Genomic DNA, 26,585 nt, shown 5'->3' on the forward strand with positions numbered 1-26,585 from the left:
CACACTCGTACACACACACACACACACACAGACCCCTCCATCTTCCATCCAAGAAAGCAGCATCATTATAGTTCAAGGACACATTTCAGTGTAGCAAAAGCACTTGAGAAAGGTGCACAGCAGTCAGGGAGGACAATGGCCAGCGGAGCAGGTAGAGCTAGGGAGAGTCCCGACGACCAGATAGGGCCACTTGGAGGGCCGGTTTCAGCTCCTGGGCCTGGGGTTGCCCACCCCTGATCTACAGCCCGGGGTCCAATTCTCACATTTGTGTTCATCACTCACTTGCTTCAAGCACTGAAGGAGGACTCCAAAGAGCAGAGAGTAAGGTAAGTGGCCGGTGCGGATGGCTGTGCTGTGTGGGGGCACACTGGGGCTTCCCGAGGGAGGGGAGAGGGTGCCGGCAGGTTTCTTCTCTGGCTCTCTGCAACGTAAGAGGAAACCGCCATCAGACCGAAGCATCCTGAAGGAGCATAACCTCCTGCAACCTTAAAGCAACCCATTGTCCAAAGGTCAGGGCAGGGTCAACAGGCTCTCACAGGCTTTGTGTTATCTTTAAAGATATTTCTATGCCATTTTACTAGGCAAAGCCCATCCAAAGTGGCTTACAACATATATATATATATACACACACATATACATATATTTTTATATTTCAAAATATTAAAAAAAAAACACTTCCTTGACATTTTTTAAAGATGTTTTTAAGATGTTTTGTTTTAATGTGTTTCAACGACTTTTGTTTCTAAGATGTTTTAAAGTGCTTTTAGTGTTTTTGTTTGCCACCCTGAGCTCCTTCTGGGAGGAAGGGCGGGATATAAATTTAATAAATTAATAAACAACTAATCCATTCTATCCTCAGTCTAGCAAAGAGGAGAAAAATTACTCAAGGGAAGGCTGACTGAAACTAACAGGTCTTTAAGGCCTTTCAAAACCCCTCAAGTGTAGCAATCTGATGCAGATCTACTGGGGGTTCTGAAGCCTTGGGGGCCACCACTGAGAAGGTCCCTTTGCCGGTGGTTACCCACCCCACCCCCCACAGACCTAGGCAGCAAGAGGACCTCCGACTGAGAGCTTAGTGTGTGGGCAGGACGATATAAAGGAGCCTTAATTTAGAATGTAACAGAACTACTTTTGGAAACAGGCAGCTGCCATCAAAAGGAACGTACACGAAGTCACAGAGGCAGTAGGGGCTGAATCGCACAAGACCGTCTTTCGTGGCCAGGCCCAGCCGGTGCAGAGAGTCGGCTCGGAGCGAGAGCAAGAAGTCAAATACCTAAAAACAAACGAAATCATCACCATCATCATGCGTTGTCCAAGTTACGTAGGACTGTGGGTTATGATTCCGGGGGGGGGGGGAGCACACCATGCTAAGTACTGAACACAGATTGAAGTTCCTCAGAATCTCAACATTCATTTTAAAAAGGGAAGGTTCTAGTCCTTACAGATATGGAGACGAGTTTGAACAGAGTGCATGCAATGCCTGCCCAAATTCCAAAAACCAAAAGGAGTGGCTGAGCACAGCTGGTAATTGGCGGTGGAGGTGAGATATCCTGCATTGCCTTTTGCCTCTTCCAAGGTGTAACAACATCAGAACAAAAATCTGAAAACGTATATATCCCATAGCAAGGAACACAAAGCACCATTCGCTGTCAGTTCTCTTATCTCCTTCACCTTTCCCAAAACTCCTTTGGTTCAGCGATGGGGCCAAGGGCCACGCGCATGCTCACCTGCAGCCGGATGCTGCTGGCGATCGGGAGGCTGTACTTGTGCTTATAGTGGAGTTGAATGTGAAGGACCAACATCTCATAGACGCGGGTGGCGTGGCTGGCGGGCAAGCTGTAGAGTTTCGTCTGAAAGCAGGAGAGAAAGATTTCATCAAGAGGGAACACCATAAAACATTTTACTTTATTTTTAAAAACTAAAAAGCCCAAGGGAAACCACGACAGAACAAAACAGCTTGGATATTCACAAGAGCACATACCTGGAGAATGACCAGCAGGCCTAGCACGGCAGTCTTCACGTCCTCTAAAGAGGCAGAGTAAGAGAGCAGGTCTCTTTCCTCCAATTCAGCAGGAGGCAGCAAAGAATGGGAAGCAACCTATTCAGGAAGAGAGAGCACACAAGCTTTGCTGAGGGCCAATGCCTGCAGTTTCACAAGTCTTACAAAAAAATGCTAGGACTGGAAGAATACCCCCCCCCTTAGCAACTGCAGAGGCATGCAGAGTGCATGGAGCAACAACATATCTCTAGGAGCGAAACAGCATATTCTCTTGGACCAACTCACTGTTTGCGTGTTTATGAACCCCAAAGGGATTTTCAGGCATGAATTTGCAAAGGAAAAACAAACCCACAAACCAAATAGGTTTTATTACACATCCAGGCAAACACAGTTTTATATCTGATAGTTAGCTATCTTATGGCTCTTATGCCTTGCCCATGAAAATAAGACTGAAGTTCCAGCTGCATCAAGCTCCACAGGAACAAGCCAAAATATGCAACACTATAGCCAAGCTTGGGTTAGGCAGCCAGCTGCGCCCTCAACACCCAGTGACTTGTAATCTGATTCTTCATGTTCAGACTTCCCAGTCAGGCTCTTGCTCACACTTTGGAAAACCTTAAGCCTTTAATATTTGTGGGCTTATAACCTATTCAGTGTCTTGGCCACTATGGAACGCTGAAAAAGGCATCAGAACCTCCCACACTGCTCTAAAACAGTGAACCTGATGATCCCCATGCAAAAGGTGAAGATCTTTAGATAGTCACACAAATTGACACATCATTGTCTGCACCGTAACCACCCTCCCAGCTTTGCAAAACCAAACAGGAAAATCACATTACGGTGCAAATCTCTACCCAGAGCAGTATTTCTTCCAGTACTCTTTGCATTTCCCAGGAAGAGGTGCAGCTCCTGCTGTCAAAGCCAAGAGCTAAACCAACAGTGGCCTCACCTTCTCTATGATATCCAGCAAGCTGTTAAAGTGATGCGTGTTGCAGCCCTCAGCCAAGTCCACCAGCAGCTGAGTGGCCAGTTTGCGCACTTGGTGGTCCTTATCTTCCGGGATGTGAGCCAGCTGGGAGATGACCACCAGGTTAATCAACTCCTCCTGCAACAGGACAAGATTTTTGTGAACCAGCAAAGGCAGGTTAGTCTCAATATTGCAAACTTAAACTGGCTGGCAAAAAAGAATGCATGAAATACTAGCTTTTGATGATTGTGGGACTGTATATTCGTCATTGCTGCACTGTGTTTTACTGTTTTCTGTTCAACATATTACGAATGCATTTATAGAAAACCAGGACATAAATAAAGCACAGCTGGAAGAGAGAAATGTTGAGATAGTGGGCGCAAGCAGTATGCTCCAGGAGTTTGGGGCAGGGGTGGAAGGCTGCCATTTTGCCCAATGCTCTTTACGGAAGGTTTTTCCAGGAGTTGAGCGTCTGATAACTACTTAAGGGCGCAAACCTAGTCTTGCAGCATCACCAAAACAATAGTTCCCATCATTTTAAAAAAAGGGGGGACCCACCTCATAAAACTGCCTGTTGACACTCAAGACAAAAGACAGGACGTGCAAAACTTTGATGCGGACAGCACTCCGACTCTCATTTCTGAGGAGAAAAGGGGGACAATAATGTTTTTTTTAATTTATGTCCTTTTGAAATGTATTTCACAAACACGATTTCATCAAATATTAACTCAGTGTTGAGTCGTTCCTGAGTAGGATTTGGGGGGAAAGATGTGTGAAATCTGGAACTGATGGAATTCCAAGGAGAGATGGTGCACATGGACGGAACTTTTTGTTGTAATAAAAAAATCAATGGTTCAGAGCTCAATGGCAACTCCCTCCCTCTGGATTGTGGCCAGTGTTCAGCGAGTGAAAGCCGCCGATATGAAACAGGAGCCACAGACAAGAGCCACAGAGTCCTACCTGAAGAACCTCTCCATCAACCCCTGCAGCTTGTGGATCCAGCCATCCTTCGCAGGGTGGATGGACTGAGCTCGGTAGGTGATCAGGTTCAGAACAGAAGATTCCTGTTAAGCAAAAGGAAACACAGACCAGTGCTTTGAAAAAAATCTGAGTTGATCAAAGGGAGTAGTAGTGGCAGCAGTAAGAACATGACAAGAGCCCTGTGGCTAAATCAGGCCAGTGGCCCATCTAGTCCAGCACCCTGTTCTCAACCAGATGCCCGTTATGGGGAGCCCATACACAAAAGAGCACTCTCCCCTCCTGCAGTTTCCAGGAACTGGTATTCAGAAGCGTACTGTCTCCAGCATGAGGGGCGACCCTATGAAGTGTCTGTTGCTCAGGGGAAAGGCTGTAACTCCACCAGCTCAGACATCAGTTTTGCCCACAAAAGGTCCCAGGTTCAATCCCTGGCACATCCAGGCAGGGCTGGGAATGGCCCATATGAAAACCTGGAGTCAGTGCAGACAATACTGTGCTACATGAATCATTGGTCCAAGTCAGTATAAGGCAACATTCTGCACGACCCCCTCCCAAAGCATTTTCTTTAGATCACAATTGCCCCCTCTGGCTCCTAATCCACTGGGGGTTGATTGACTGATCAACATAATCTTCTTTGTCCCTTTGTACCAATGGCTCCTATATCCATCCTTAAAATAAATGTGAGGGGAAAACAGCAACACGCATTTTTTCCCACACTAAAAGAAACAGGGTCAGCGCCCATGTAATGTTCTATACCAGTCTTTGCCAGCCTGGTGCTCTCCAGATGCTCTGGACTACCATTCCCATTTGCCCCAGCCAGCATTGGGTCAGCCTGATGGGAGCTGTAGTCCAGGTTGGCAAAGGGTGGTCTATACAAATGTGACTTAAATTGCGGCCCTTTCCCAAAATCAGCCACCAGGGACCCTCTGGCCAATCAGATCCCAATTCTAACTGTGTAGTGCCCTTAAAATATCACAAATATACACAATATTGCAAGTTTGTTTTCATCTGCCTTTCTGTTTGCATGGTTCTTGATAAATTTGGTTTTAATTCTGTTTTGTCTGTTGGGCTCTCTTCTGTTGTGAGCCTCTAAAATGTTTTAAACAAGCAACTTTAAAAACTAAAGACTTTTCTAGGGATACTATAGACAGCCTATTTAACTCAAAAGGACTGATCTGTTTAGAAAGGACAGCATCCTGCTGAAGGGATAAGACAAGGGTGGGAAACTCCAGGCATGCAGGCCTAATTTGGCCCATGAGGCCATTTTGGGCAATCCATGCCCACCTGTCAGTCACCTGACACCCTGTGACATCAAGCTCAGACATCTGTTACCTCCAGTCTAAGCATTAAGCACCAGGAGATCTCTGATCTTAGCACTAAGCACCACAGCACCAAGAGATAAGCCTGTCTGAATCCCCTGATATCAGATCACATCCATGTGCCAAAAATGATCCTGTTCTGGATCCCCTGGCTTGCAAAAGGTTCCCCACTCCTGGGATAAGGTAAGGTTCTGGTTCCCAGTGCGGGGTGAGTGCTCTCCAAAGAGGTCTTAACAAGCAAGAGGAGTTTCCTCAGACTCTGCCACGCCTTACAGGTCTCTGATTAGCGCATCTCTCTACGAGCTCAAAGTATCTTTCTTTAGAGCCGTGGAAGTCGTTTTGGTCACACAGCTCCTCCACAGAGGTCAGCAAGTCATGGATGATGGATTTCAGCTCCTGGGTCTCCAAGGTCTGAAAGACGGAAAAGGCAACATCAAGAAGCTCAATGCCATCACTTGTGGGTTAAATCTAGACAAAAGGATTTTTTTATCACATTGCATGTCTGTCGATTAGCTTACTAAAGCCAGAATCTCTGTGCTGTCTATTGGTTCTTGCCAATGGCTCCGTGTCCAGCACTGAGTTTAATATAATCTCAGCAGCGTCAAGCAAACTATCACTAATCTGCTACAGTAAAAGGAGTGCCTGTTTAACATATATTTAAGCTCTAATTACCACTGACTGTAATTTTTGTGTCTCATTGCCGTTCCGCTCCTGCCTTATCATGTTCTTGCTTACATACCTGCCAACTAAGCTTTTGCTTCACGCATCTGACAAAGCAAGCTTGAATCCACAAAAGCTTATGCTACTATGAATTTGTTAGGTCCTTAAGGTGCCATGTGAGTCTTATTGTCCTGACTCAGAAGGAAACCTGTGGGACCTATCCAGCAACAAAGATAGGTCCCCAGCGCCTTTACCTGTTATTGACAGTTGGAAGGACACAGGAAGAGGCAAGTACAGACTATGAAATAAAGGAAACAAACCCCTTCTACAATTCTGCTTCAATTGCTCCACCATCCTGTGCCACCACAGCCCAGAAGACATCCAAATTAGGCTCTTAAATTATAATTATACTCCTGTGGAATGGAGACTACCAGATGGATTAACAAAAAGCAGGCCCTGCAAGCCCTTATGGTTGCAAAGAGCCTTATACTGCAAGAATAAACACCCAAGATGAACTTTTCAGCGGCCTGATAACCTCATTGCCCTTTCTAAGTACAGTTTATAACCGTCAATCTCATTTGACTACCTACTTGGACATATGCCTATATTAATTTATATGTTTAGTAAGGATTGATGGGATATTTTAATTGGTAATGTCAGCTGTCTATGTTTCTCTTGCTTTTTGTTACATTTGCAAAAATATTTTTAAAAAATGAGCTTCACATTTACCTGCAGCTGCTGGAGCAACCGCTCGATAATATCCAAGAGGATGTCCCAAGTGACTGCCTGCAGGTCCTTCCCATACTTTCTGATCAGCCTAGTTATGGAGAGGACTATTTCATAAGACACCACGGCATTCGGACACGTCATGGCCTAGGAGGGGGGGAAAGCACCGCATAAGGAACTGACATACCAGGCACTGCCTGAACTACAGAGGACCCACCTGGTTCCTCTATACTGAGGATGTCCATGCAACAACCCTTCAAGGTAACCTAGGCGAAGACAGTAATTGGCCCAAGGTCATCCAGTGAACCTTACACCCAAGTGAGGATTTCAGTCTAGCTCTCCGCCATCTATCCCCTACATAATCCTGACTCAAAGGGGTCTTCCAGGGCTCAGATTTACCTTCAGAAATGAGGGCAGCACAGATGTTGGCGAATTTTTTAGTGACTGCAGCCTGTGGGCACCCCACAAGGCCATGCCCACGAAGAACACAGCCCCTCTCAGCAGTGCCGCATCTACCATGTAGGTCCTGCAAGCATTTTTAAGGGTTATATTACAGACAATGGTGCATGTTTAACAAAGTATAAGCATTCTGCATGTTTGACCAAGATTAGCGGCTCTCGGACTTAAGTTTCGTGAGCTCTCTTGCTTAAGTCAGTTGGTGAGAGGGGGAGATTAGATAGATTAGGTAGATAAAGACCTCTGCTCAGGGCTTTCACCTTTTCACTGCCTGAATAAAACTGCTATTAGTACAAGTCAGTTCTTCCAATCTTGCCTGTACCTCTGGCTCTGTGAGGTCAGTGTCAGCTGAATTTCAAAAACTTCAACAGTGAAGTAGGACTTGGAAAAACATCAAGAGCCCGTACTCCTCTCTGTTGGGGAGGCAGGCTGCTGGATAGGTGTTGAGAAAGTCCTGTCCAAGTGTTCCTCAGTTCAGCCTTGGTCTGGAAGCAGTATCTATGCTTCTAGTTGCATGAACTAAGGCTTGAACATCCTTGGCGTACAAACATCCTGCTCTGGGACGTCAGGGTGGGGGCACAATGTTGAGCCTAACCCCCCCACAGCCATCTCCCATAGTCTTTTGGGCAACATTAAAGCAGTTCTCTTGACCCACGGTGGCATTAATGCTCGCTCCCGCCCCTAGGAAAGCAGAAGTTTCAGCAGGCGACCAAACGTACCTGTCCTCCATGATGCGGCACATGTTGTAAATGGCACTGTGCCCCAAGTGAGTTCCTAACAGATTGCGCATGAGCTGAAGGGCAAACAGCAGCACATAGTTAAAAATACGCAAAGCATCCCTAGGAACTGGTACTCAGAGGCATACTCCGTCAAACAATAATCCTCCACCTGCAAAGGCCAGTGCAACAACGTATGGGTTCGCCCACCGATGACATGTATACAGTGACAGGACCAGATGCACCACAGAGGGGAGGGCGTTCCGCAGCCTGGGGCCACCACAGAGAAGGCCCTCTCATGTCCTATCATCCCACAAATGTCAGGGTTGCAGAACAACTAGTAGGGTCTCTCCTGCAGATCTTAACACCCAGACAAGTTATGGGGAGGAGGCTCTCCTTCAGATATTAGGGGCCCAAGTCATTTAGGGCTTTTACGTGTTGAGAACAGACCCTACACTTTCAGGTATCTGCAGTATAAAGGGCCAGAGGAAGAGGCAAAGGTCACAGAAAGGTGCCGTATGTCAAGCCAGGAAGTTGATCCATCTAGCTCGCTATAGTCTAGGACGATGTAGGGAACCTTTGGCCCTTCAGATGTTGATGAAGGACAGCTCTCACCAGCCCCAGCAAGCATGGCCCAATGGCCAGGGATGCTGAAGGGAGTTGCAGTTCAGCAACATCTGCTTGCAAAGCACATGCCCTCCCACTCAGCGACGGCCCTTCCCTGCCCAGGCGGCTGGTGCTGGGATAGCCCTCCTGCCTGAAACAGCGGAGAGCTGCCACCTATGACAGTTGACAGTCCTGGCCTCGATGGCCAAACAGTTTCCTCTGTTGGATTGCAGGCGCAGGCTTTTCTCCCTCAGATTCCAGGACCAAACTGCCTCCTACCTAGAGCAATGGCAAGGCGACTGACCTTCCAGCACGGCTCACAGAGTTCCTTCACGTTGATGGTCCGGCACAAGGTGATGATGAAGACAGGGAGGGTCTCCGAAGGCAAGCAGTTGTAGCACACCACGGCATCCAGGACCTGCAGGGAAACCTTGGAAGGGCGGAGGGGAAGGGAGTCTCTCTGAGTGGCCCCCCACTGTGGCTCAGAGGAATGGCTTGTGACTACCAGAAGCCGTGCTTTCAGTACCAGGAGCCCACTCTTGCGGAACTCCCTTCTGAATGAGATTAGGCAGGCCCCCTCCGTGCTGAACTTCGGGCCCTTGACAAAGACTTTCCTGTTTCGGCAGGCATTTTAAGGTAGTTTTCTGTTTCTGTGATGCATTTTAATAAATCTTATTCTTTGGATGGTTTGTGGGGTTTTTTTTTACATTTTCTGTAAACCACTTGGATCTATGTTTAACAGAGGAGGTGGGTTCCAAGGAGGAATTGTTGAGAGGAAGGTTTGACCCCACTGAGGACTCTGAGAGGGAATTCCAGGCATGGGAACCAGAAGGAAGAATGGGCAGAATGGGTGTTTTAAGAAAGCACCACCAGGAAAAATATTGTGCTCCTATTTATAACGGCACTTTCTCTAACACGCGCAATATCTATATAACTACTGACCTCAATGTCAACAGCAGAAGACGTCTGAATGCACAAGAGGCAGATCATACTGTCAGAAAGGAAAACATGGTTGGGGTTTTGTGTTGGCTTCTTTGCTTTTCAAACTAACCTTCCGGTGCAAAATTTCTAAGTCTAAGGGCTCATCTCTGCTGGGAAGCCCACTGCGCCCCATCCCAGATTATATAGGGACTAGCTGTTCTGTCCAAATTCTACTCCATCTTCATGCACTTATGGTTAGGCACATCTAATGAATCCGACCGCTGGTCCATCTAGCTTAGTACTATCAACACTGACTGGCAGCTGCTCGCCAGGGTTTCAGTCAGGGGTCTTCCCAGCCCTTTCTAGACATGTTGGGGATTGCACTGGGGACCTTTTGCATGCAAAGCAGATGCTGTGCCACTAAGCCATAGCCCTTTCCCATAGTTAAATGGACAACTCCTTTGTGTTGGTGCTGCTGGATGACATGTACAAAGTGACACTGGGCATATCCCAATCAAGACATGCGAGGCAGCATGGAGGTCACAAAAGTCAAACAGCTGATTTCAGCCTTAGCCAGCATCCCTTAGAACTGACAGGCGATTAAAAAATTGGCCTTACTGGACCATGTCAGCGATATAATCATCCAAGTAGCAGCTGTTGAACTTGACTAAGTTGACCAGCACCAGCAAGAACTCCGAAGTCAAGCCAACGTCCATCCACTGGAGGACAAATTCAGCTGAGGGAGAAGTAAAAGAAGGGTGCAGTCAGGAAAGAAAATAGCTGCCAACAACTTGTTGTGAAGTTGCTGAAGCACCTCCTGTGTTATACACCCCAGAAGGTTTGTTACAACAGTGGCAGATAAGCCTCCCAAGCTGACCCATCCAAACATTCACCGGGTATGTCTTACTACAAGAACATCAGAACGGCCTTGCTGGAGGAGGCAAAAGGTTCTTCTGGGTCAGTACTCTGCTTCCTCTTGTGAGCAGCCCGGTGCCCCTGGAAGTTCCCCCAGGCACCTGGTTGGCCACTGTGAGAACAGGATGCTGGACTAGATGGGCCACTGGGCTGATCCAGCAGGCTCTTCTTATGTTCTTATGTTCCTCAAGCATGAAGGACACATCCCTTCACCTCCAGGGCAGGACATTTCCTTCATGTTTGCGGACTTGAGACATACGTTGCTGCATTCACTTTTTTTCCCCCACTGACCTTTGAAGCCTACCTCTGTGTCAAGCTATCCATGTATAATTCAGATCTGGCATCCATTTTGGGGAGATTGTACTGCCTTCAAGTCGATTCCAACTTATGGCGACCCTATGAATAGGGTTTTCATGAGGCTGAGAGGCAGTGACTGGCCCAAGGTCACCCAGGGAGCTTCATGGCTGTGTGGGGATTCGAACTCTGGTCTCCCAGGTCGTAGTCCAGCACCTTAACCACTACACCATACTGGCTCTCACCCAGGAACATAGGAATCTACCTTATCCCGAGTCAGACCGTTGGTTCACCTAACACAGCACTGTCTACACTGACTGGCAGCCGCTCTTCAGGGTTTCAGGCAGGGGGCATTCCCAGCCCTACCTGGGGGCTTTTTGCATGCAAAGCACATGCTCTGTCACTGAGCTATCCTGAAACTTTACATAGCTATTATAACATAATTAACAATGCTTCTTTGTACAGCACAAGTAAATATAATATTCCATATTTACGAAACATTGCAGGTTTTTGCCTTCATCCCGCCCAAGAATTTACCACCATTAAATCAGTGGCTACAAAGGGGACCTACCCAATTCTTCCTCCAAGTACGTGATGTATCTTCCATTGTCTGTAAGAGCCTTGAACACTTCAAGCCGTTCGTGGAGGTCTTCGTTAGAAGGATAATCTTTAATCACTTTGAAAAAGTGAGCTCGGAGGATCCCTAGCCTCTCGCCCTAGAAGAGGAAAGGACTGGTTTCTTGACAAACTGTGGCTACTGGTCTTTGGAAACCACACTTTCTGGTAGCCCACCTTAGTCCCATTCAGTGTCTAGGTTCTGCATGCTTGAGCACATCTCAAGCCTTACCTGCCCTTGAATAATTGCCTTCAGGAGGTGAAGAACGGCATGTCTGGCCTCAGCTGGCCGATCTGGCTGCAGCATATCAGCTACCACTTTCCAGATTGCTTCCACGGCATGCTGATGGCACAGAAAACTCTAAATTATTCCCCACACTCATATCTCATTGTCCATGGGGGGGGGGACATTTTGGTGTAATTCAGGTGTGGGTTTCAGGCAGGCAACAGTCCCAGCCCTACCCGGAGATACCACCAGGGATTAATCCTGAGCTACTATTGGATGGGCGTGGAAGACTGTTATGCCTTCATTTCTCTGCCTGTGTACTCACTTCTTCAAACTTTTTAGCTTTTGCTACCTCGCAGATTTGACCGATTGCTCTGATCCGATTGTTCAAACCACATTCTATGCTCAATTCCTGAAAGGAAAAGAAGTCTGCATTACACCATCACAGTTTGCTTTGGAGCCTGATTCACCTCACAGAGCTGCCGAGAGGCTAAAATGCTGTGCTGAGCCCCATGAAGGAAGGATGGGGTAAAATCTGACACCAACAACTGAACTCTTTTGATATTCATTTGACTGAATATTTGTATACACTTTCCCCAACAGCCTCAGGTAGCCTTTGCCCTCTGCTAATTTCCAGCTCTTGATATAAATTTAGGCTTCCAGTATTTCCATATGTTACCTTGAGTATTTCCGCAGTGATGATAAATTCTGTTTGTTTTCCTTCCGATGACTTGGAATTAGATCTTGAATTCCCAAGTCCTAAGAGGTTCTTAAACTTCTCCTTTAGGCCAGGATCTTTGCTTTGCGGCTTCGCCATCGTTAACTAAGAAAGCATCAAGGAACCTGTGTAAATAGAAGACAGAGGATTGCACCATCAACAGTACATAGCCAAGAACAACACCTTTCGCAATACAACCAACCCAATGCAGATACTCCAAGCCACACATGGAGCTCTATGCAAGCAGAGGCTACCCTCCCATTCCCAAGGACAGTATCATATGTACCCCCCAGTAGTATGCACCAAACTGGACTAGGACTGAGAAGACTTGGGTTGAAATCCCTTTTCAGTCATTGAAACTCGCTGGTGACCTTGGGTCAGTGACCCTCTCAGTCTATCCTACATTACAAGATTGTTGGGAGAATAAAATGCAGGGTAGGGGAAAACCCATGCATGCTGCCTTAGCTCTTTGGAGGATATAAATGTAACAAAATGAACAAGCCATCTTTCAACTGAAATATCAACAAAGTGACACAGTGAAATGGACCTGGGTTTGTGTCCTACTGCCACCAACTCTTTTGGGTGACTCTGAGCAAGCCATTCTCTCCTTGGCCTCAGTCAGAGCCCAACTGGGTCAGCTAAAAGGGGCCATCCAGCCCAGCGTTAACAGATTAGCTACTGTACAGTTCTCACAGTGGCTAATCAGAAGACTATGGGCGTATCTGAAACAGAAGAGAAACTACTACATTTGGAAATTAAAATTAAATAAGACAAAATGCTGGATGACATAGCAGCACAACAGGGCTGTTGTGAGAACAAATGAAGTCATGACAACAGAGCACTTCAGACTCAACGGGCTGTCTGTTGAGCTACGGAAGCCGTTTTGCAACACCCTGCCACACTCTTAAGTGACCAAGGAAATAGATCCTGGGGTAGGTCTTACACAAAATGCGGGCAGGTTTTCGTTAACCCATGGAATTCTACAGAGCAAAGTAAAAGGGCTAATACCTGTGTCTCCGCAAAGGAGACAGAACCTCACTCTTGCCTGAGACATTAGGGTCATTGGGGGGCTGGATAAAGGCCCCCTAGAAACTCTCCATCCTTTCTACTTCCAGCTTGCAGCTAGTAGGTGACAGCAACAATGAAGTGACATGCTACATACATACAAACTTTATTGCTTATAGCCAATGGCCTCCAGGGTCCATAAACAGATAGTACACAACATCCAGGATATATACCAACAAAATTTACCTCTACACATTTAAAAAATACAGGACATATTAAATATAAAAAGATGATCAAATCTTGACAAATGCAAGCTACTCCCTTTTATATGCTGGGCTCAAATTCTCTTAGGTGCCAAGTTTTATCAACCTGTGAAACCTACACAGAATAATAGGTTCAAGTTACAGGAAGCCAGATTTTGGCTGAACATCTGAAAAACTGCCTAAGGGTAGTATAACAATGGAACCAATGACCTAGGGAGGTGGTGGCCTCTCCAACCCTGGAGGTATTCAAGAGGCAGCTGGACAGCCACCTATCGGCTGTGCTTTAACTTGGATTCCTGCATTGAGCAGGGGGTTGGACTTGATGGCCTTAAAGGCCCCTTCTACAATTCTATTATTCTATGAACAGATCTCTTCTGACATAATATGTCTTTGTGGGCTACAGCCCACTTGGCCAGAGGAACCCCTTGCCACGGTAAATCTGTGCTTGGGAGACAGGAATAAGACTATGCAAACCATTTTTTGTAAAGTTATCCTGAGTATTTTTATCCTATGGCGTTCCTAGCATACAAAGCATGCCCTGCTCTAAAATTGGCCTGCAGAGAAAAGGCTGCAAAACACAAGCAACACCATTTGCTCCTAGCTAGCTTCTTTCAAGTACAGCCACACATCCTTCCAAGCAATGGGCAAGCAGCCCAAAGACCCAGGACACCCCTGGGCATCACTGTGACACCCCACCACCCCTTCCTTTGTGGAAGCTGACTTATTCTTTGCCTCTAACAAAGCACCTTCATGCCACAGATATGTGTACATATTTACCACATTTACATCATGCCTTTTAACCAAAGAGCAAAAGGCACCGTGCACATGGCCTCTGGACCCCAAAGCCTTATCCCCACAACAGCCCTGCAAGGTAGATCAGGCTATTACCATGAACAACAAACACTGCAGCCATAGATGCATTACGTCTATGTATTTATTTACATTCTAATTTGTGTCCAGGGAGCAAAAGTCAGTGTGCACATTGTCTCCACCCCTCCAAAAAAAGAGAGATTATCCTTACAACCACCCTGCGAGGTAGGCCAGATGGAAAGAGAATCAATGATTGGACCCTCCCAAAAAAGACTGGGAGTTTTGGTCCCCCCTCCCAACTCTAACGCTGGGAGGAGGGTCTTAACCTCTGCGTTGCCTCCTCCATCCCTCCTTCCCCCTACGGAGAGAGGAACCTTTCCCAACCCCAACTCCCTCTAGCAGCCCCCACCCCTTGTTATCCCCATGACACCCATTGCCCCCAGTGGGGCTACTCACCTCCTGACCACCCCACTCGCCTTCCTCCTCCTCCTCCTCCTCCTTCTCCTTTTCAGCCCAGACCAGAGACCCCGCCCCCTCCAGCCGGAAGTGCCGGTCCACTTCCGGCTTGGTGAACAAGGGACGAGGGAAGTCCCGCCGCCGAGCATTGTGGGTCTTGTAGTTCCGGGCTGCAGGCTGAGCCATGTGCGCGGGGCGCAGAGTCCCCACCAAGCTGCAGCTGAGCAAAGCGAGAGGTGAGAGACTCCCCCGTGGTGGAGGGCATGCTTCCTGGCTATGGGGACAAGAGGAAGGGGGCTTGGGCTGGGCCAGCTGAGGCATATACTGAGTCAGGCCATTGGTCTACTTAGCTGAGTGTTGTCTACACGGACTGGCAGCAGCTCTCCAGGGTTTCAGGCAAGGACATTCCCAGCCTTACCTGGAGATACCGTTGGGGATTGAACCGGGGACCTTCTGCATGCAAGGCAGATGTTCTACCACTGAGCTACGGCCTCTCCCCAGGCAGACAGAGAAGGGCATAGGCCTTGCAAGCTGGGACTGGCATCCAGTGGTGCCCTCGGGGAACATTAGGTTCTGGAAACTCTTCTTTAGCAGGTGATGTCATAGAAGGTGCAGAAGAGGGCAACTAAAATATTTAATTTCCACAAAGGATGCAGCCTTTCTTGCAGCAAAAGCAACAGAGTCTTCTGGCACCTTCGAGACTTAACACATTTATTATGGCAGAACAGTTTTCATGGACTGCCCTGCAATGCAGAATAACATTTTGTGCATCTGCTGAAGTCTTACCCTGAGTTGCAAGTATTGTACTTGGGGGGGGTGGGTGGAAGAAACTGTAAGTAGTGAGCTTAGAGAAAAATGAAATGGTTAAGAAGGCAGAGCAGCTCCCCTGTGAAGGAAGGGTGACGTCATTTGGAACTGTTTAGTTGAGGGTGGAGATTATTGCAGTGTATAAAATGATGCATAACGTGCAAAGGTCATTGGGAATTGAACTTAGGTGCTGGACGACCGTGTTGGTAGTTGTAGTCCAAACCATCTGGAGGGCTGAGGTAGACAACACTGCACTAGAGTATAGGTCAGTGTTTTCTCATTCAGCTTTCCCCCTAACAGCCCTGTGAGGTAGGCTGAGCCAAGAGAACATCAGCATAGCTGGACAATACTGGGGCTGACGGGAGTTGCAGTCCACAGACCTGCCCCTAGAGATTTTTCTTCATGGTCCGGAAAGCAAACTGAGAAATAAGGGAAATGTGGGGAGGTGGTCTTGTGGCTGCTTGGAGGGAATTGACGTCAGAAACAGCAAAACAAAACCAAAGCAAAATCCTCTGGAGGTGGATCTTTCCAACTGCACATGGGGGAAAAAGACAAGGCCTCGTTATTTGTATATTAACTTTATACCCTTCCTCCCAAGGTACCCAGGGCAGCAAACATGCAAGCAATAAAACAATTAAAACATATTTAAAAACAAATTCCAACACAGATGCAGACTCTACTTAAAAGGCTTGTTGGAAGAGGAAGCTCTTCAACAGGCACCGAAAAGACTACAGAGATGCCGCCTGTCTAATAATTAAGGGAAAGGAATTCCAAAGGGGTCGGTGCCACCACCCTAAAAGCCTGATTCCTAGACTGTACAGAACAGACCTCTTGATGAGATAGTTTCAAAACCAGCACCTTGAATTTAGCCTGGTACCTAATGGGCAGTCGGTGCCAATTTAGAAGCTTGCAATTCACTGTTCTTTGGGGTGGGGCTATGTTGCTGCAGGGAGTGAAAGTTTCCATGCAAAGAGCCAGCAGAAGGAGGAACCAGTCAGTGTTGCATATGACTCTCCCAAAGGAAATGGTGTGGACGAGGCGAAAGAAACAGAGGGCAAGAGACAAAAATGGGAGCCAAAGAACTGGGAGCAGCAACTGACCAACATCCGGGAAATGAGGAAGACGCGAGATGCCCCTGTTGACCAGATGGGGGCCGGAAAATGCTTTGATGGTGACGCCCCTCCAGAGGTGAGGCCAGTGGGCCAGAGTTCAAAACGGAGCTAAACTGAGAATAATTAGGAGTAGAAAAGGGCCTTTGCAGGTTGCCTCATCTGCCTTCCTGCTCCTACAGAGCAGGGGTGGGCAAAAGATCGATTGGGATCTGTTTGTAGAGCTGTGGGTAATTTCTAACCACCTTTTGCCTCTGGCCATCAGTAGCATGTGGCCCCCAGGTTTCCCATGAGGGAATGTGGCCCCCAGCTTCCAAAAAATGGTTCCCCAGTCCTGATTTAGAGACTGGGAGGGAAGTAGATCTGACAAGTCTGAAATCTTGCCACCTCCTGTTATTAAATGATACCCTGTAGCGGTGGTGATGATTATGATTAATGTTAATTTATATACAGCTTAATGCCAAAATAAGTGATTCACAAAGCACAAAAACCAGTTACACATTAAAATATACACATCCATAATTAAAATATACAACAAGACAAAACATTACAATATAAATATCTGTATATTTGTACACGAGAGCCAGTGAGACCACGGTTCAAATCCCCGCTCGACCATGAAGCTCATTGAGTGACCTTGGGCCAGTCACTGCCTCTCAGCCCTACCTACCTCACAGGGTTGTTGTGAGGATAAAATGGAGAAGGGGGGAGAAACATGTACGCCACCTTGAGATCCTTGGAGGAAAGGCGCAATATATATGCAATAATAAATAAATTAAATAGGCCATAACATGATCTAATTAAAACAGGAGGCCCAGGTTGAAAGATCAAGGGAATGGTGGCATTGCAGATTTTGCATGTGACCCATAGAAAAGAATGCCGGCTTTGACTGAATGGTGGTCATTGGGGGGCCACGTTCACTTTCCATCTCCATCCCACTCTGTAGGTTATGCGCTATCAGGTCCTCCTGTCACTCATGCTCTCCAGCCAGACTAAAGATCAGATTACTTCAGCGGCCATGATGCGCTTGAGGGACCACGGCCTCACTGTAGACAACATCTTGGAGACTGACAACGTCACTCTGGGACAGCTGATTTACCCTGTGGGGTTTTGGAAGGTGAGTGGATTGCCAGGATGGAAGCGAGAGAGTGAATTTAGCAAATATTTTATCCTAATGTTAGTAATGGATGTTGGAAATGTTTGGGAAATGATGCTTGCTACATGCATGTTTAGTGGCATTGCAGTGAGGTTACAAACTATTGGGAGAAAAAATTAAAGTCCATAGAAGATAATGAACATAAGAAGAGACTTGTTGCCAGATCAGACCAAAGGGGTGTGTGTGCGTGTGCATGATTGCCATCAACCAAGATGGCGGCAGAGGCATCAGCCCTTTAGGGAAGCCTCGGCCACCATCTTGGTCGATGGCAGGCATGCGCGCAGTGTGGCCAGCATCCCCCCCCATGGGAGAGTTAAGTGGGGCGTGCAGGTGGGCATTGTGGGCCTGCATGATTGGGGGGGTGCCTGGGAGCTCCCTCTCTGTGATCCATGGCTACCCACCCACACTATGGAGGGGTCCTTTAGGGGCTCCTTTGGGGCCCTTGGCCAGGGCCGGACCTGGCCACCCTCTGGTGCCGGACCTAAGAGGAGGCACCAAAAGTTGCTAGTCTCTCAGCTGCACCGATGGGGTGGCCTGGCATCCCTTCTCTTCCCTCCTCTCCCGCAGCCTGATGTAATGCAACCGCTTTACTTTCCCACCCACCCAGCTCTGCTCTGTCTGCATGCATTCCTCGGCACTGGCGGATTCCCCTGTTGGTCTTTTCTGGCGCTGAGACTGGAGAGGCCTCTCTACCAAGGGGTGCTGCGATTTCCCCGCCTCATAGCTGTGCAGGTGCAACCCAGTTAAATTTCCTCTTGCATGTGGCCCCTGCTTGCCGCCAGGCCCCTCGTCCCCCATGGGACGTCCTCCCGTCCTCTGCTGGAGGGGGCTCTTCATCAGCTAGCTGAACTTCCTAAGCGCGTTCCCTTTTTCCCCGTCTGCAGCGCAAAGTGAGGTACATCAAGCAAACGACGGCCATCCTGAAGCAAGACTACGCAAGCGACATCCCAAAGACGGTCGTCGAGCTGGTGAAACTACCAGGGGTCGGACCCAAGATGGCCCACTTGGTGATGGATATCGCCTGGCAACACATCTCTGGAATTGGTACTGGCTCTTCCTCTTCCCGTCCCCATGTTTTCTTTCGCAGGCCCAACTCGGCAGCTGTAGCGATCTGAGCCTTCTATAAGGTAGCATTTAGAGCAGGGATGGAGGGTCTTGGGCCCAGGGGCCAAAGGCATGCGGCCCTCCATGCCTCTCTGTCTGGCCCTCAGAACTCTCCCCAGGCCACACCCCCTCGCCAGCCCTGCTTGGTCCCTCCTTGCGTGTTTTCGCCCGCCTGGAGTGCGCCCTGAACTCTGACAAGGCCCCTTGCTTGCCTGGATGGAGGGGCGAGGGGGGTGTTTGTGGAAACTGGTCTGCTGTACAAAGGTAACACTCACATTTGCTGCTCCACCCACTTTTGCCTCTGGCCCTGCCCATGCCTGGCATATGGCCCCCGGAAAGTTGCCCAGAAGGGAATGCGGCCCTTGGGTGGAAAAATGCTCCCCACTCCTGATTTAGATTTTCGACAATGGCTGTCAAGTTCCTCCCCTCCGCTCAAGCTTTTTGCCTTCAGAATTTCCTTCTTCTACCCTCGTGCTGAATCTTCTCTGGTTTGTTCATCTCCTCCTTAAACTGTGAAGAGCCCCAAACTCTGGGCTTAATTTGAGCCAGGAAAACAGTGTGCCACTGGCTGCATACAGAGCTGCTTTTCTCTCGCCACTTGAGTCACAGCACGAGCCATGGCACGTCAAGGACTGGGAGCAAGGCTTCTGAGCCCAAAAAACAGCCAAGGTGGTGACATTGCCAAGGAGCAATCCTTCAGGCAACCAGCCACTCTCTTCAGCCCCCTCATAATGCAAAGGGAAATGAGCTGTAGGCTGCTTCTGCTCCCCCAACGTTGTGGAGGAGGGGGAGGGAATTGCCACTTGTCAGAGGCCACCTGTGGGTGGCAGAAGTGAAGTGGGGCCCTTGTAGCTCTTGCTTTCATGGTGCAGCCCTAACCGTGTCTCCTCAGAAGTCCTGCTGAATTACTTCCAAATACATGGGGTTAGGATTGCAGCCTTAGCTGCTGCAATACAATAATGATGATGATAAATGTGGGATATGTGGAATAATAATAACAACAATAGTGGGATATGGGAGCGCCAGTGTGGCCTAGTGGTTAGAGTGCTGGACTATGACCTGGGAAACCAGGGTTCAAATCCCCACCCAGCCATGAAGCTCACTGGGTGACCTTCGCCAGTCACTGCCTCTCAGCCTCAGAGGAAGGCCATGGGAAACCCCCTCTGGATACCGCTCACCGTGAAAACCCTATTCATAGGGTCGCCATAAGTCGGGATCGACTTGAAGGCCGTCCATTTCCATTTTTCAAAGTGGGATATAAGTGTAATGTATTGTTATTATTTATTATTATTTATTACCCTTATATCCCACCTTTCCTTCAAGGAGCTCAAGGTAGCATACAAATATGGTTCTCCCCTCCTGATTTTATGCTCACAACAACCCTGTGAAGTGGGATAGGCTGAGAGACAGCGACTGGCCCAAAGTCACCCAGTGAGCTTCATGGCCGAGCAGGGATTTGAACGCTGGTCTCCCAGGTCCCAGTTCGACACTCTAGCCACCACACCATAGCTCTATGGCTATGTTGCGTCTACCTTCTTACAGGTCTGCTTTCAAACAAATAGCTGCTGCTTCCAACAGTCCCCTTGCCTGCAAATCCCCATCTTGACTTTTGGGGCCATGATGCAATCCTGTCTTAGACAGAAGGTGGCGCAGTGGTTTCATCTTCCTCGTGCCAGCCCACTGTTTTACAATACTTGCTCCGAATTCCCATTAGCATTAAAATGTTTTTGTGTTGCGGTTGCTGGTCATGGGAAACCTGGGAACACTGATTCCTGACAAATGGGACCTTGGGGACTAGATGATTGAAAACTGAAAACACATTGTGCTGGGTTCCCCGGTGAAGTTTCTTCCCAATTAATCAAGGAACCTATGTGTTTTGCCCAAGGATGAAGACAGGCCTGGGTTACAGGCAGTACCCAGCCATTTCCAAGATGGGGAATCAGCCACTGTTTGGCTTCTTCCTCCCAGAAGGCCATGGTACAACCTGAGAACTCCAGGGCACCTACCAGCCTAGGTTCAATGTGCTGGTTTTGGTGTACAAAGCCCTATACAGCTTGGGACCAGGATACCTGGAAGACCGTCTTATCCCTTACATACCCAGTCAATCACTGTGCTCTGCAGGTGAGGGCCTCCTGCAGATACCATCTTATCAGGAGGTCCGTTCCACACAACATAGGAAGCAGACCTTTAGTGTGGCGGCACCAACCCTGTGGAATTCCTTACCCTTAAATATTAGACAGGTGCCATCTCTGTTACCTTTTCGGTGCCTATTGAAGACCTTCCTCTTTCAACAAGCCTTTTAAGTAGAGACCTTATCCCAGTCTGTGTTAGAACTGCTTTTTAAGATGTTTTTAAAGCTTTTTTTAAAAAGGTATTTTTAAAGATGATTTATTTTAATATGTTTTTAAAGATGTTTTGTTTTATTATATTTTAATGTCTGTTTTTATGATGTTTTACAATGTTTTTAGTGCTTTTGTTTGCCACCCTGGGCTCCTATTGGGAGGAAGGGTGGGATATAAACTTAATAAATAATGAATAACAACAATAATAATTTGTATGTCATTTGGATGCCTCCTCCCACATTCTGCCCTAAGACTCTGACAAGATACAGACTCAGGGCTTTGTCCCTTGTTAGCCACCCTGGGCTCCTTCTGGGAAGAAGGGCAGGATAGAAATTTTAATAATAATAATAATAGTAAGCATCAGTCAGCTATTTGTTTCTCTTTCACCACCATCCCCAGCTCTGCTTTTGTTTACCATCTAGCCCAGCCTTTCCCAACCAGTGTGCCTCCAGATGTTGTTGGACCACAACTCCCATCAGCCTCAGCCAGCATTGCCAATGGTCAGGAAAGATGGGAGTTGTGGTCCAACAACATCTGGAGGCCCACTGGTTGGGAAAGGCTGAGCCTGACAAAGAGTTCTGGAGAACTGGCCCTATTGTGGCTTTTGGAATTTCCCAGTTTATGTTTTTAATAAGCCATTGGCAGCCCAAGTAACTATCTGGAACCTGTCCACCCACCTCCTGTGAGGCTGTCATGAAGGGTGTTCTACAATAATGGAGGGGGCTGGCAGGAGACCCCTCACAGGGGAGAAGAGTGGTCTTGTAGTGTACATGTGAGTGCTGGAGAGGGAATGAATCTGAATGTTGGAAGATTCAGGACAGACAAATGGAAATACTTCACATAGTGCATAGCTAAGCTAGGGAATTTGCTACCACAAGAGGTGGCCATGGCCACCAGCATAGATAGCTTTAAAAGGACTTTAGAGAAATTCATGGAGGATCAGGCTACTGTCCGTGTCTACTAGCCACTACGGCTAGGTTCTCCCTCTGCTGTATGGCTCTGAATGCCAGTTGTTGGGAATCACAGGTGTGGAGAGTGCTGTTGACCTCAGGTCCTGCTTGCAGGCTTCCCGTTGGGTCGTCTTTGAGGACAAGATGCTGGACTAGATGGGCCTTTGGCCTGATCTAGCATCCGGGCTCCTCTTACGTTCCAGTCTTCTATAGTCTTTAAATTTTGGCCTGATGAAGACCCCTGGAGGGCCATAGGGGTCTCCATCCCCAACATAGGTAGAGATTGCTCTCACAAGTGAGATGAGGTCCGTACTGCGAGGAGAGGCGAAACGTTCTGGGACCCATCTTGATTTGAAGGAGGGGACAAACACCCTCCCAAGACCCAAATATGGGATTCCTTCCCCTCCTGATTCTCCCCACCGCTTTCCATAGGTGTGGACACACATGTGCACCGCATTTCCAACAGGTTGAGGTGGACAAAGAAGGAAACAAACGTTCCTGAAGAGACCCGGCAAGCTTTGGAAGAATGGCTCCCCAGGTAAGGCAGTCAGAATCAATTGTTTCTATAAGCCATGTGTTTCTTTGTTTTTCTGTAACAAAAACCACACACACAATGCCTTTGGTTGCACATGATGCTCAGTTGTGGTTTGTTTAGCCTAAGCTGTTGTTTGTTTGAATGTGTGAGCCCAGCCCAGGAGATGAACCATGGTTTGTTTTCTCAAACCACAGTGTAAAGTAATAGTTTGTTGCTGGCTTACAAGCTATCGCTTGTTTTAACAATGGTTTTGCTTTGTGTCTGATATACATCTCCACTGGCTCCCAGTCTTTTTCTGCTCAAAGTGCTGATCTTCATCTTCGAAGCACTGAATGCACACAGCACAAAGGAGGACATATGAAGGACTTTTCAATTTTCCAAGTGTTTAGGCTTTCATCTAAAGCAGGGGTGGCTACCTGCAGCCCTCCAGATGTTGCCAAAGTACAACTCCTGCTATCCCTGACCATTGGCCATGATGGCTAGGGCTGATGGGAGTTGTAGTTCAATAACATGTGAAGGCCCACAGTTTAGCAGTCCTTGAGCTAAAACACAGCTTTGTCTTCTACTGCCGCCAGACCTGTGGAAGGTGAGCACATAGAGACTTCTCTGTGGTGGCCCCTTGCTTTGGGACTCTGTCACAGTTACAGAAGTTCATTTGAATCCCTCTGCTTACTCACAGATGTCAGGCCAAAAATGCTTGTTATTCAAGTGTGTGTTTGCTAGTTAATTTCATAACTGCACTATTTTTATTATTTGCTAGGGGTTACATTGTTGATTTCGGATCTGTTGATTTCTCTGCGTTTTTCCTTTTACAATGTATTTCTTTATAAAAACATTTGTATACCTCTATTCCGTTAAAAACATCAAAAAGGTTTACAACACATTAAAACTTGTTGTTTGTTTTATTTTAAAAGAGGGAGGAACTTACAGCAATATTTAAAATCCCTGTTTAATCCACAACTGTTTTAAAAAAAATAAAGCTAACAGCTAGCAATAAAAAATATCCATTAACCCCCAAAGGCCATCAAGGATAAAACAGGACTTCAAGGCCCTCTTAGACAGAGACAGGGATGAGGCCTGCCAAATCCTGGGAGGAACAGAGTTCCACAGTTGTGGGACCGCTACTGAGAAGACCCTGTTATGGGTGCCCACCAAATGGATCACCACTATTAACCTCTTTGAGGGCCCTATGAAGATGGAATGGTGCTTATTGAATTTATTTATTTATAATAGTTATATATCATTTGCATTTCTAAGCAGTGTGCTTAAGAACAAGCCATACATTGAAATGAAACAACAGGACAATAAAGTCATCATAAAGCCAAACATTACCTTAAAATGCCTGCTGGAACAAGTAAGCTTTACAGGAGGGTGCTGAGTACCTTCCACAGCTCCTTGAAAGCTCAGGTTAAAACCCGGAGCAGATTCCACCGCCCAGGTGACATGGAGTGACCAGCTGCCACTGCTATCTAATCTCACTTGTGAAGGAGTTCCACAGGCTTGGGCCCGGGACACTGAAAGCACGGCTTCTAATGGTCATACATCTGAGCCACGGGGGACCACCAACAGTGACTCCCCCCTCCAACGATCTCAGTGATCGGGCCAGGATATATGGGGTCAGGCAGTCCTCATGATATTTTCAATTAATGAATGCTTCCCTTCCTTCCTTCCTTCCCCTCATAGGGACCTCTGGAGTGAGATAAACTGGCTGCTGGTCGGGTTTGGCCAGCAAATCTGCTTACCTGTAAATCCACGCTGCGGCGAATGCCTCAACAAGGACACCTGCCCAGCTTCAAGGAAGCACTGAGAGATGGCAGCACCTGTTGGAACAGGCCACCAAACTGGTGGATGTGGACTTGGAGCTCACCAGCGGACTGATGATGCCAAAGCCGGCCTCACAGTGGCTTGAGCAAGAGGGATTTTGCCCCTGCAGTAGGCTGGCAAAACAGCAGTGAGGCTATTCCCGACCTCCAGGCATGGGTGGCTGGAAGCACTCCGGGGCTGCTACATTCCCCATAAGAAGGACCATAGAGATGTCATGAGGATGGTGTCCCAGACTGCCCTGAAAGGATGCCTCAACAGAGTATCATGCTGCGTGGAAACCGATTAAATAAGTACAGTATATTGGGTTGGATTCAGACTAAGTCAGCTGAACTTGGGCCCCACTGAAATCAGTTATGTGTGTTCATCATAACACAACTTACGCCCCATCCGCACATTGCATTTAAAGAGGTATCATACTACTCTAAACAGGCAAGGCTTCCCCCAAAGCATCCTGGGAACTATAGTTTGTTATGGGTGCTGAGAGGTTATAAGAGACCCCTGCTCCCCTCACAGCTAGAATTCCCAGAGTTCCCTGGGAAGAGCGATTGTTGGACCTCTTTGGGAATTGCGGCTTTGTGAGAGGAACAGGCATCTCCTAATAACTCTACCCTGTTAGCAAACTACAATTCCCAGGATTCTTTGGGGAGAAGCCATGACTGCTCAAAGTGGCATAATAGTACTTTAAATGTATAGTGCAGATGTGGCCTTGGTGCGGATCCAACCCAGTATCTTTTAAATGGAGATTTTTCTGGGTTCTTTCGCCAGACGTAGCTGGAAAGAGGAACATCCGTGTGTCCTCATCTGCCCTCTTCAGTGGCAAGCTGTCCTCGGTGAAGGCGCTGAGCTCGGCAAGACAAGGAAAGGCCAGGCTAGAAATGGGGACCCTGGCTTATAGGTGAAAACAAGCTTATGGAAATAAATAGCAGGCTTGCATTCTGTCGGTGGAAGGTGTCCATTTCTCCTGGCTGCTAGTGGAGATCTCCTTGTAATTAGCCTTATTCTGATGAGGATTTCTAAGGTTTGGCTGACATGACATCCTCTGGCCTCAGTTTCAAAAGGGCAAAGCTCCCATTTTGAGAGCCACAGCCTGCAAACCCACCAGCCCTAGCTGGAGAGTGTGCATTATGTTTCCTTTGTCTACGGCTGCCCGCCCCACACGTGGTGAGGGAGGCCAGTCAGACTTTCTTCCCAGACTAGGCTTTCCTAGGAAGCGTCTGTGGATTCTGTCAGCTGGCCTTGCCCTTGTGAAATGCCCACTTTAAATGCTAATAAGCTTGTTACCAAGCAGAAAGAGTTCTCCCACTCTGTTGGGTGATGTAATTCAGGCCTGGCCCAGAGCCATGGAAGTATTCGTCTGTTGCCAAGGTGAAGAGGGTTGAAGTGTATAAACGGAGGAGATGAGAAGTTGAAGTTGCCTTTCTCTGCTCAGCATAGCTGACGGGCTCCAGGGCGGGGGATTTTAGACTCGCCTTCCCCAGCCTGGTGCCTGCAGATGATTTGGACTACAACTCCCATCAGCCCCAGCCAGCACAGCTGGGACGTATGAGCTCACGTGTGCCAAAACAGGACATGTAGTCCAAAACATCTGGAGCAGTCCAGATTGGGGAAGGCTGGTCAAGAAGCCAAGTGGCGGGGGAGTCTTTGGAATGTCCTAAACGCAGGGCTTCCAGAATGCAGTGCAAGGCTTGAGCTTTGCTTAGTCTTGTCACATAAGCCAAGCACTGAAAGCAGCGACTGCCTCGGAAGCCTTTCTAATTTTCCTATAATAAACTTTTTGTTTTCAATAAATAGTCTGTGTTTGACACTTGTGTTTCCCACAAAAGACTGCCAAGAGCAGGGATGGGGAACATCAGCCTTGGGAGCTGAATGCACCCTCCATGAGTATTTTTGCCTGGCTGGCTGGAAGACTGAGAGGATGTGTGTGTTTTTGTTAGGTAAAAACGTATATTCATTTGCGCCACCCACTTTTGCTTCTGGCCCTCCCCACCGCTGGCAAGTGGCCCCCAGAAGGTTGCCCTGTCGATTGTGTGGCATCATAGTGATGCCATGTGATTGACAGGTGGGTTGTCCCACCCACCTGTAAAAGTTGGCCCACAGGATGGAGGCAG

General features: G+C 47.8%; 2 protein-coding genes across 6 annotated transcripts in view; one reads left to right on the plus strand and one right to left on the minus strand.

Annotated features, from left to right (window-relative positions):
- TSC2 (TSC complex subunit 2) overlaps positions 1 to 14,732 on the minus strand; it is a 53,351-nt gene extending 38,619 nt beyond the window's left edge. For all 5 annotated transcript variants that reach the window (XM_061600042.1, XM_061600041.1, XM_061600039.1 and 2 more), the window contains exons 1-19: positions 14,651 to 14,732; positions 12,078 to 12,241; positions 11,724 to 11,810; positions 11,405 to 11,515; positions 11,129 to 11,273; positions 9,967 to 10,084; positions 9,370 to 9,418; positions 8,732 to 8,857; positions 7,825 to 7,898; positions 7,049 to 7,175; positions 6,653 to 6,796; positions 5,537 to 5,674; positions 3,927 to 4,030; positions 3,525 to 3,606; positions 2,949 to 3,104; positions 1,982 to 2,098; positions 1,728 to 1,850; positions 1,167 to 1,273; positions 283 to 421 (exon numbers count right to left, since the gene is read on the minus strand). In XM_061600042.1, the coding sequence (XP_061456026.1) occupies positions 283 to 421; positions 1,167 to 1,273; positions 1,728 to 1,850; positions 1,982 to 2,098; positions 2,949 to 3,104; positions 3,525 to 3,606; positions 3,927 to 4,030; positions 5,537 to 5,674; positions 6,653 to 6,796; positions 7,049 to 7,175; positions 7,825 to 7,898; positions 8,732 to 8,857; positions 9,370 to 9,418; positions 9,967 to 10,084; positions 11,129 to 11,273; positions 11,405 to 11,515; positions 11,724 to 11,810; positions 12,078 to 12,215 (2,085 nt within the window). In that variant the 5' untranslated portion in view covers positions 12,216 to 12,241; positions 14,651 to 14,732. The remainder of the gene's footprint in view (positions 1 to 282; positions 422 to 1,166; positions 1,274 to 1,727; positions 1,851 to 1,981; positions 2,099 to 2,948; positions 3,105 to 3,524; positions 3,607 to 3,926; positions 4,031 to 5,536; positions 5,675 to 6,652; positions 6,797 to 7,048; positions 7,176 to 7,824; positions 7,899 to 8,731; positions 8,858 to 9,369; positions 9,419 to 9,966; positions 10,085 to 11,128; positions 11,274 to 11,404; positions 11,516 to 11,723; positions 11,811 to 12,077; positions 12,242 to 14,650) is intronic.
- An 11-nt stretch (positions 14,733 to 14,743) lies between these two features.
- Positions 14,744 to 26,265, plus strand: NTHL1 (nth like DNA glycosylase 1). The gene is made up of 6 exons (XM_061600055.1): positions 14,744 to 14,886; positions 16,407 to 16,645; positions 17,513 to 17,683; positions 18,607 to 18,766; positions 22,551 to 22,656; positions 24,337 to 26,265. The coding sequence occupies exons 1-6, from the start codon at positions 14,835 to 14,837 to the stop codon at positions 24,458 to 24,460; spliced, it is 852 nt and encodes a 283-aa protein (XP_061456039.1). The 5' UTR covers positions 14,744 to 14,834; the 3' UTR covers positions 24,461 to 26,265.
- The last annotated feature ends 320 nt before the right edge of the window (positions 26,266 to 26,585 follow it).

This window comes from Rhineura floridana, chromosome 17 (genome assembly GCF_030035675.1).
Source record: "Rhineura floridana isolate rRhiFlo1 chromosome 17, rRhiFlo1.hap2, whole genome shotgun sequence".
Taxonomy (NCBI): Eukaryota; Metazoa; Chordata; class Lepidosauria; order Squamata; family Rhineuridae; genus Rhineura; species Rhineura floridana.